General features: G+C 39.3%; 2 protein-coding genes across 2 annotated transcripts in view; one reads left to right on the top strand and one right to left on the bottom strand.

The window, feature by feature from the left end:
• Window positions 1–2,682: 2,682 nt before the first annotated feature.
• LOC133538071 (TLR adapter interacting with SLC15A4 on the lysosome) lies at window positions 2,683–4,453 on the bottom strand. The gene has a single exon (XM_061879355.1). It carries the CDS (start codon window positions 4,322–4,324, stop codon window positions 3,455–3,457), a length of 870 nt encoding a protein of 289 aa, XP_061735339.1. The 5' UTR covers window positions 4,325–4,453; the 3' UTR covers window positions 2,683–3,454.
• A 5,849-nt stretch (window positions 4,454–10,302) lies between these two features.
• LOC133538072 (uncharacterized protein C13orf42) overlaps window positions 10,303–11,149 on the top strand; it is an 11,454-nt gene continuing 10,607 nt past the window's right edge. The window contains exon 1 of the mRNA XM_061879357.1: window positions 10,303–10,862. Coding sequence (XP_061735341.1) covers window positions 10,347–10,862 — 516 coding nt within the window. The 5' untranslated portion in view covers window positions 10,303–10,346. The remainder of the gene's footprint in view (window positions 10,863–11,149) is intronic.

The following is an 11,149-nucleotide window of genomic DNA, read 5'->3' as shown; positions in this document are numbered from 1 at the left end:
AAGGCTGCGTACAACCTGGACAAGTCGCCACCTCATCGCAGGGCCAACACAGATAGACAGACAACATTCACACTCACATTCACACACTAGGGCCAATTTAGTGTTGCCAATCAACCTACATTTAATATGTAGTTTTAAAGTAAATTCAGTATATTTTTCTATGATGTGATCTTGTATTCATTATATTTATTTTCTCATTCTATATTATTAATTTACCAGTCCAGGGTTTAGCTTGGCTACCGGCTCTGGCTCATCCTTGTCCCTGAACAGAATAATCTATATGAAATGAATAAATGATTACTATATGCTAATGTTTTTTTTTTTTCCCTACCACTGCCCCTGCAAAGGCTCCTTCCACTTCTACCTGTACAGTCTGGACAACAACAAAAATACTTTTCTCTGCAGCCTTGAGACGTCTCGTGTTTCAGACAACAGCGCTCTGCTTTGTGAACTCAGGTTTTTTTCTTTTTTGTTCTTTTTTTGTACGGGAATGGGAAAAGGTTCCCTGTGAGGTGAGGAAGTGTCAGTTTGGACTAAACCAAACCTAATCGAAGGTTTGTTTACATAGCAATACCACAACTATCACATTGTTGGTCAAACGCTCTATGCAAGTAGTGTCTGGATGATGACGTCACAGATTAGAGAGTGCAACTAGATGCTGGTGATTAGCTGGCAGGACTTTAAAATGGGACACTTTATATTTTGTTTGTTTTATTGAAAAACAAACCAAAAGAATAAGCGATTTTCTTTGCTTTTTATATAACATAACAAAAATTAAAATCATTAGTCAGCAGAAACGAAAAAAAACTGACCAAATACAGATGTTTATATATATATATATATATATATATATATATATATATATATCCATCCATCCATCCATTTTCTACCGCTTATTCCCTTTTGGGGTCGCGGGGGGCGCTGGCGCCTATCTCAGCTACAATCGGGCGGAAGGCGTGGTACACCCTGGACAAGTCGCCACCTCATCACATATATATATATATATATATATATATATATATATATATATATATATATATATATATATATATGTGTGTGTATATATATATATATATGTGTGTATATATATATATATGTGTGTATATATATATATATGTGTGTATATATATATATATATATATATATATATATATATATATATATACATCCATCCATCCATCCATCCATCCATATATATATATATACATATATATATATATATATATATATATATATATATATATATATATATATATATATATATATATATATATATAATATTGTACAGTCGTGGTCAAAAGTTTACATACACTTGTAAAGAACATAATCTCATGGCTGTCTTGAGTTCCCAATAATTTCTACAACTCTTATTTTTTTGAGTGATTGGAGCTCGTACTTGTTGGTCACAAAAAAAAAACATTCATGAAGTTTGGTTCTTTTATGAATTTATTATGGGTCTACTGAAAATGTGAGCAAATCTACTGGGTCAAAAGTATACATACAGCAATGTTAATATTTGGTTACATGTCCCTTGGCAAGTTTCACTGCAATAAGGCGCTTTTGGTAGCCATCCACAAGCTTCTGGTTGAATTTTTGACCACTCCTCCTGACAAAATTGGTGCAGTTCAGCTAATTTTGTTGGTTTTCTCACATGGACTTGTTTCTTCAGCATTGTCCACACGTTTAAGTCAGGAATTTGGGAAGGCCATTCTGAAACCTTAATTCTAGCCAGATTTAACCATTTCTTTACCACTTTTAACGTGTGTTTGGGGTCATTATGCTGTTGGAACACCCAACTGCAGACAAGACCCAACCTCCGGGCTGATGATTTTAAGTTGTCCTGAAGAATTTGGAGGTAATCCTCCTTTTTCATTGTCCCATTTACTCTCTGTAAAGCACCAGTTCCATTGCCAACAAAACAGGCCCAGAGCATAATACTACCACCACCATGCTTGACAGTAGGATTGGTATTCCTGGGCTTAAAGGCCTCACCTTTTCTCTTCCAAACATATTGCTGGGTATTGTGACCAAACAGCTACATTTTTGTTTCAATGAAGTGCAATCCTTCAGTGAGTTAGAATGCATTACAAAAAAGAAAAACGTATGTCTTGTTGTCTCACATAAGGATTGTGAATGATAGAGGCAATTCCAAAAAATAGTTCAGTGCGCCTTTAAAGGCCTACTGAAACCCACTACTACCCACCACGCAGTCTGATAGTTTATATATCAATGATGAAATATTAACATTGCAACACATGCCAATTCGGCCTTTTTAGTTTACTAAATTACAATCTTAAATTTCCCGGGAGTTTCGTCTTCGAAACGTCGTGTAATGATGACGTGTACGCAAGACGTCACGGGTTTTGAGGAAGTATGAGCGCAGCGCACACACACAGCTAAAAGTCGTCTGCTTTAACGGCGTAATTATACAGTTTTTTGGACATCTGTGTTGCTGAATCTTTTGCAATTTGTTCAATTAATATTGGAGAAGTCACAGTAGAAAGATGGAGTTGGGAAGCTTTAGCCTTTAGCCACACAAACACACGGTGATTCCTTGTTTAAAATTCCCGGAGGTGAAACTTTCCTATGGATCAGAGCGTGGTCAAGCCAACATGGATCCCGACCACAAGTCAAACAGCAGGTTTCGGTGAGAAAATTGTGGTTAAAAAGTCAGACAAAGCTGAGCTTGTGTCGTCCATTGCTGCCGTCGACTCCCCTGAGACACTGCGCGTCAAGACACCCGTGGAGACACCCTTCCGACTATCAGGTACTATTAAACTCACTAAAACACTAGCAACACAATAGAAAGATAAGGGATTTCCCAGAATGAATCTAGTAAATGTCTCTAAAAACATCGGAATCCGTCCCAATGCAATCGTGTTTTTTTTTTTTTTCTAGTCCGTCGCTATCAATATCCTCAAACACAAATCTTTTATCCTCGCTCAAATTAATGGGGAAATTGTCGTTTTCTCTGTCCGAATAGCACTTTTTGTTGGAGGCTCCCATTAAAAACAATGTGAATATATGAGGAGCCATCAAACATGTGACGTCATCGTCTGCGACTTCCGGTAGAGGCAGGTCTTTTCTGTTAGCGACCAAAAGTTTCTGACATTATCGTGGATGTTCTCTACTAAATCCTTTCAGCAAAAATATGGCAATATCGCGAAATGATTAAGTATGACACATAGAATGGACCTGCTATCCCCGTTTAGATAAGAAAATTTCATTTCAGTAGGCCTTTAGGGTTTTGTTCGATCTTATTAAACTGTGTAGACATCTTCAAAACACATGGATGAACAAGTCGTCCAAAGTATTTTGAGTTCAACCCACAGATTATTGACATCAGAATCATTACACCATTGTACAAAATAGCACGATAAGCAAAGCGGCACACATTCAAAAGGTTTTGATTGGGATTTGTTAGCCTTTACAAAGGAGAGGCAGAAAAAACAAATTATTTTTGTCCCGCTTTATTGATGTGCTCCTTAGATGCGTCGCTGGAGATCTGCAGGAAAGGTGTGCTGATCTCACTGGACTGCATGTCTCCAGCCACCCTCAACAGGCACGACAGCACCATGTCCTTGGCCACGCCCGCCTCCAAGTTCCCATCCCGGCTCAGCTGCAGGGTGATCTGGTCCAGGCTGCTCAGGAACATCTCGGAGCCCGGTAATGGGAAATTGGGGCCCGGGTCCGCACCCCTGTCCCTGGCCATGTTCTCCAGCATGTACTGCTGGTAGAGATCCAGGAGCTTCTGCTCCAGGTAGCGATTCAGGAGGGAGTTGGAGAAGGGGCCCTCGCAACCTTGGAACATAACGCTGCGATCGCGACCACTTCCCTGCCTCCAGTGGTTGGAGCCCCCCCTGAGTGACCGCAGAAGACCCCCTAAAGGGGATTCCTCCGCAGGCGGGGGCACATCGCAGGACTGCAGAAAAGGACCGACCGCCTGGGTTTCAACCACCATCTGCTCCTGGTTGTCAGCCGACAATGGCAGCACCTGATCGCCCCCGATGTGAAGGTCGCTGTAGTTCAGGCAGATGCTCTGGCAGTAAGACGGTACCAAGAAGGCGGCGGCGTCCCCCCCAGAGCGGGCCGGTGCCAGGATCTCTATACCCGGAAGGTTCTCTCTTCCAGGCTGGGTTCTGTACAGATCCAAAGACTCCAGCTGGGAGTCTTGGTCTTGTGAAGGACTCCTGTTGTCCACCTGCTCTGAGGAACTACAAGGAGACGTTGACCTGGCAACCGTGTCCTGCCTCTCATCACGCGGTAGGTCCGATTCCTCTGCTTGTCCATAAATCATGCTCAACAATTTGACTTCACAAAGCATGTTAGCAACTTGCAAGATATATTTTTTTTTCCACCCCCAGCCACTGTCTCTTATGTCTGCTAATGACTTCGGCACACACCACCATGAGAGGAAGTGAGAACTGTCTTCGGATCGTTCTTCCCCTTTCTCTGTAATCCATGCTGCAGCTGCACCATGCATACATCCACCAAGGTGGTCGGAGTTGCAGCAGAAAAAAAATCAATCTTGTTTTAAAGTTTAAAAATAATAACACGCAAAAGAACCAAAATGTACGTACATTTTGTTGATTTCCTGCCAGCTGCATTTGAATTTGCATTGCTTGTTCAAGTTAGATTTAAGGCAGTTGGCACCCATGAAAACCTTTTTTGTGTTTACATTTACCGTATTTTTCGGAGTATAAGTTGCTCCGTAGTATAAGTCGCATTTGCCGAAAATGCACAATAAAGAAGGAAAAAAACACATATAAGTCGCACTGGAGTATAAGTTGCATTTTTGGGGGAAATTTATTTGATAAAACTCAACACCAAGAATAGACATTTGGAAGGCAATTTAAAATAAATAAAGAATAGTGAACAACAGGCTGAATAAGTGTACGTTATATGACGCATAAATAACCAACTGAGATGGTGCCTGGTATGTTAACATAACATATTATTCTAAGAGTCATTCAAATACCTATAACATATAGAACATGCTATACGTTTACCAAACAATCTGTCACTCCTAATCGATAAATCCCATGAAATCCGTCTAGTCTCTTACGTGAATGAGCTAAATAACATTATTTGATATTTTACGGTAATGTGTTAATTATTTCACACATAAGTCGCTCCTGAGTATAAGTCGCACCCCTGGCCAAATCAGGAAAAGAATTGCGACTCAAAGTCCGAAAAATACGGTATTTATTTGATTTAGGACAATGCATATTTATCAACATAGAGCAACAATGTAAATATATGCATGTAGTTAGCACAATAGCTCATTTTCATTCGTTGTCCTCAGGCAGGTACAACACAGTAAACATTCAACAGGTCATGATACAAAAGAATACATAAATCACAAGACATTACACATTTGAATAGAATAGAATAGAATACAAACCCCGTTTCCATATGAGTTGGGAAATTGTGTTAGATGTAAATATAAACGGAATACAATGATTTGCAAATCATTTTCAACACATACTCAGTTGAATATGCTACAAAGACAACATATTTGATGTTCAAACTGATCGACTTTTTTTTTTTGCAAATAATCATTAACTTTAGAATTTGATGCCAGCAACACGTGACAAATAAGTTGGGAAAGGTGGCAATAAATACTGATAAAGTTGAGGAATGCTCATCAAACACTTATATGGAACATCTCACAGGTGTGCAGGCTAATTGGGAACAGGTTGGTGCCATGATTGGGTATAAAAGCAGCTTCCAAGAAATGCTAAATAATTCCCAAACAAGGATGGGGTGGGGGTCACCACTTTGTAAGCAAATTGTTGAACAGTTTTAGAACAACATTTCTCAATGAGCTATTGCAAGGAATTTAGGGATTTTACCATCTACGGTCCGTAAAATCATCAAAAGGTTCAGATAATCTGGAGAAATCACTGCACGTAAGCAATGATATTACGGACTTTTGATCCCTTAACTGGTACTGCATCAAAAACCGCCATCATTGTGTAAAGGATATCACCACATGGGCTCAGGAACACTTCATAAAACCACTGTCAGTAACAACAGTTGGTTGCTACATTTGTAAGTGCAAGCCAAACCCATTTATCAACAACACCAAGGAACGCCGCTGGCTTCGCCGGGCCCGAGCTCATCTAAGATGGACTGATGCAAAGTGGAAAAGTGTTCTGTGGTCTGACGAGTCCACATTTCAAATTATATTTGGAAACTGTGGACGTGGTGTCCTCCAGAAGAAAGAGGAAATTAACCATCCGGATTGTTATAAGCGCAAAGTTCAAAAGCCAGCATCTGTGATGGTATGGGGTGTATTAGTGCCCAAGGCATGGGTAACTTACACATCTTTGAAGGCACCATTAATGCTGAAAGGTCCATACAGGTTTTGGAGCTACATATGTTGTCATCCAAGCAACGTTATGATGGACGCACTTGCTTATTTCAGCAAGACAAGTGTTACAACAGCGTGGCTTCGTAAAAAAAAAAGTTGCGGGTACTTTCCTGGCCCGCCTGCAGTCCAGACCTGTCTCCAATCGAAAATTGGTGGCGCATTATGAAGCGTAAAATAAAAAATACGACTGAAGCTCTACATACAACAAGAATGGGAAAGATTTACACTTTCAAAGCTTCAAAAATTAGTTTCCGCAGTTCCCAAACGTTTATTGAGTGTTGTTAAAAGAAAAGGTGATGTAACACAGTGGTGAACATGCCCTTTCCCAACTACTTTGGCACGTGTTGCAGCCATGAAATTCTAAGTTAATTATTATTTGCAAAAAAAAATAAAATGTATGAGTTGGAACATCAAATATTTTGTCTTTGTAGTGCATATGGGTTGAAACGGATTTGCAAATCATTATATTCCGTTTACATTTACATCTAAGACAATTTTCCAACTCATATAGAAACGGGGTTTTTAGAATAGAATAGAATAGAAAGTACTTTATTGATCCCTGGGGGAACTTCAGCACCCCAGTTCGCTCACAATAGACAACAATAATAATATAAATAGTATACTTTATATCATATATTATATATATAATATATCATATATGAATAATATAAACATATTCTACATATATTCTACTTAACTTCTATTTCAGTGCTAAGAAACTCAGATCATGGACAAAAAACTACAAAACCAAAAAAATAAGTGAATAATCTAATTGTGCGTGAATGTCTGATTAGTTTTCAATCACTGTCTCAGAGCAGTTGTAAATTTTATTCAGTATAATTTTGCCCAAAATTTTCTTGTAAACTACCAATATTTTTGGGAATTTTCTTTATGATAGGAATGTTTTCTTGCCATGTTAAATTTCAGTGAGAATTCACAAAAAATGTCTCAAAAAACACCCTACCATTTACAGAGCATCTGGTATTTACAGTGCTTCACTTTACAGCCTTAACCAAAATGGGGGAAAAAAAATTTCTCCTCAAAATTCGGCTGACAATTCCCCATAATGACAATGTGAAAAGTTTGTTTAAAATATTTTCTTGATATATTAATAATAATAATAATAATAATAATAAACACATGCGCATAAATATTCACAGCCTTTGCTCAATACTTTGTTGATGCACCTTTGGCAGCAATTACAGCGTAAAGTCTTTTTTAATACGATGCCACAAGCTAACACACCTACTGTATCTTTGGGCAGTTTCGCCCATTCCTCTGTGCAGCACCTCTCAAGCTCCATCAGGTTGGATGAGAAGCATTAGTTTTCATCCAGGATGTCTCTGTACATTGCTGCATTCATCTTAGGCTAGTCAGGGAGGTGACCAAGAACCCAATGGTCACTCTGTCAGGGCTACAGCATTCCTTTGTGGAGAGAGGAAAACCTTCCAGAAGGACAGCCATCTCTGTAGCAATCTACCAAATAGTCATGTATGTTCTAATGAGATAAAGATTGAACACTTTGGCGTGAATGCCAAACCAAGCACCACTCATCACCAAGCCAATACCATCCCTACAGTGAAGCATGGTGGTAGCAGCATCACGATGTGGGGATGTTTCTAATCGGCAGGAACTAAGAGACTAGTGAGGATAGACGGAAAGATGAATGCAGCAATGTACAGAGACATCCTGGATGAAAACCAAAACTTCCCATCTAACCTGATGGAGCTTGAGAGGTCCTGCAAAGAGGAATGGGCAAAGAGGAATGGGTGCATACCCAAAGATAGGTGTGCCAAGGTTGTGGCATCGTATTGAGGCTGTAGTTGCTGCCAAGGGTGCATCAACAACGTATTGAGCAAATGCATACTTATGTTCAAGGTTCAAGGTTTATTTGTCACATGCAGACTACACCACAGTGAAATGCTTTTTTTTCCATGCTCTTCAGATATTGTGTACAGTGGGTTCCATTCACTAGTTGCAGAATCTAATACACTAAATACAAAGAAATACAACAATTGAATAGCTCTGATGTACATTAATTATAAGACAGCTAAGTTGCACAATAAGTCACAGAAGTTATGGTAGAAGTATCAGTACAAGTAGAAGTACAGTAATCAAATACAGTACTAGTGCAAGATCAAATAGTGTAACAGTATATACAGTATAGGAAGGAACACATATGAAGGTGTCAACAGTTCTTAGGCAGTTGAGTAGTGACAGTATGAACAAAGGTAATGGAACAGGATGACTTCTTTATACTGTTGTTTTTACGTTATTTTTACATTATTTACAATCATTGAATGAAAAGTATTGTAGTCCGGTAATTACAGTGGTAAGTAAAGTGTTTTTATGTGATATTTGTATTTGTTTATGTTCGTTACATTTGCAATTAAAAAAAAAACTTTTCACATTTTCATTCTGGGTTATGGTCTGTAGAAATTTGAGGACGAAAATTATTATATTCCACTTCGGATTAACACTGTAACATAAACAAATGTAGAAAAAGTGAAGTTCTGTGAATATTTTCTGGATGCACTACATAAGTACAATGTCTGCTCTCACTGACTGATGAGATGTTTATATCTCTCTGTTTGAATGAAAAAAATAATCATAATCCTCAAGCAGTTTTAAAAAAGTGCCGCAAATAAGCATCCTTTCATGTTTTACTTGCCATCCCCAGGTCTACGTTGGATGTCAAAGTTACCAACTTGTCTGTTTAGGACCACAACTTTCTACTATCCAGGTGAGAGGCATGATTTATAATCTAGAATTAACTTTCGCTAACTCAGTATGTCGCTATGATCACTGCACCTCTAAAAATAGTTTGTCTGAGGTAGCACTTATAATAATATAATGATTGATATTCAGGTCACGAGATGTAAATGGAGTATTGTTGGCAGTTTTTGGATGTTTTTAGAGGGCTTCATGGACGAAATTGTGTACGTCCATTAGCTGCATTGTTAGCCACCTCATACTTGCTGTATTTTACAAATTAGAATGGATAAAAAAGAATAAATTGGACCTAGTGTGTAAATGTGAGTGTGAATGTAGTCTGTCTATCTGTGTTGGCCCTGCGATGAGGTGGTGACTTGTCCAGGGTGTACGCCGCCTTCCGCCCGATTGTAGCTGAGATAGGCGCCAGCGACCCCAAAAGGGAATAAGCGGTGGATGGATGGATGGAAGAAAAACCATATGTATTATTGTCTTACATAGTGGTTGTGAATTTTAGGCAAAATCCCCCCCCAACCCCAACATTTTTTTTAAAGTGCAGTTGCCCTTTAACCCAGCATGAATGTTTTAGAAAAGTGGGAGGAAGAATAAGTACAGAGGAGAAACTCCACAAAGAGATTCCTCAAGAGAGATTTAAATCAATCAATTAACAATCTAATCTAATCAAAATAACATCGAAGAATCACTAATTCCTATTTTCTTTTCATCTAACCACACAAAATGCTGAAGCAGAAATGTCACTTTCACACTCAGGTTAAGTAACCACTAGTCGTCATTTCCTCACGGGAAACTTAGGTCAAAAGTCATATTAATAAGTCATGTATTATTAATAAGTGAAAAGAGAAATAAGCGAAAGTGTATTCAGCTTTACTTTGAGGTTTTATTTATGGATGGGATTTTTCCACCTTGGCTTGGCAGCTGTCTCATTTTGGAATCTTAGAAAGTCCAACAAAAGAATCAGGAAACACAAGACACCGTGTTTTATTATTAATAAAAGTCGCTTTGTTATATTTTGTACTATTCGTTGAATTGGTTAGAGGATTTTTCTTTATTTCCTTGACTTTTTCCTAACCAAGTTTTATTCAAATGCATTAAACTGCATTTATAATGTCCTGTCCTTTTTGATGCAATACGTATGTATCTTTAAGGACCTTTGGTGATAGTCTGACACCTAAACCAGGCCAGTTGCTCTAAAGTGTCGACTTACAGAGCTGTAACCAAGCAACGTCAAGCACTCAGGATGAGATCAGTTCCGTCATTTCAGCACCTTGGACAGAGACACATCCAGGTGAGCTCGGTTCTGATAGGACTATGGACCCCAGAGGTAAGATTTCAACCCCGAAAGGCTTCGTTTAGAGGGATGTTCAGGAAGATCAATCATGTGTTCCGTCCAAATGGACAGAAAGGGCGAAACAACAGCGGCTCCTGCGAGGGTGGAGGATTGGGGCCGGACTACAGCGCCTGCACAGTCAGGCTGGTCCGTAGCACATCTCTGTTAGTGCTGGGGGAGCGATCCCAGTCAGTTTTGAAACGGAGCAAAAGCACAGTGAGCATCGAGTCCAACTTGTACTACCACCAGGGACAAGAAGACCGCATTTGGCTCTACTCCCAGAACCAGAACTGCCTGGAGTACCTGGAGGCGCTGGGGGCTCTGAGGCGGCGTTACACCGAGAGTGTCTTGAAAAGTCGTGACAAGGCCAAGGCCACATCGTCCTCCAAAAAGAAAGCTTTGCCCCCAACTCCATACAGAGAACAGGTACCTTTCCTCTCTCTACTTCCGACTGAAAGCACACACCGTTTCTGCAATGTCCGCCTTCATTGATAAATGCCGACTCGAAGTCCATGCTACAATTTTCTAGATTTGGAGGTGGTATCAGTGCTTTTATTGTGTGAAAGAGTGTTCTGAAAAAATGTGTAATCTCTGTGTGGACAGGGTGACAGTGGCATGATCAGGTCCAGTCACACTTAAAGGGGTATTGCACTTTTTTTTGGAATTCGGCCTATCGTTGAAAATCATTATGAGACAATAACACACGTCATTTA

This window comes from Nerophis ophidion, linkage group LG19 (genome assembly GCF_033978795.1).
Source record: "Nerophis ophidion isolate RoL-2023_Sa linkage group LG19, RoL_Noph_v1.0, whole genome shotgun sequence".
In the NCBI taxonomy this organism is placed as follows: Eukaryota; Metazoa; Chordata; class Actinopteri; order Syngnathiformes; family Syngnathidae; genus Nerophis; species Nerophis ophidion.
This window is presented reverse-complemented; position numbering and strand designations above follow the sequence as displayed.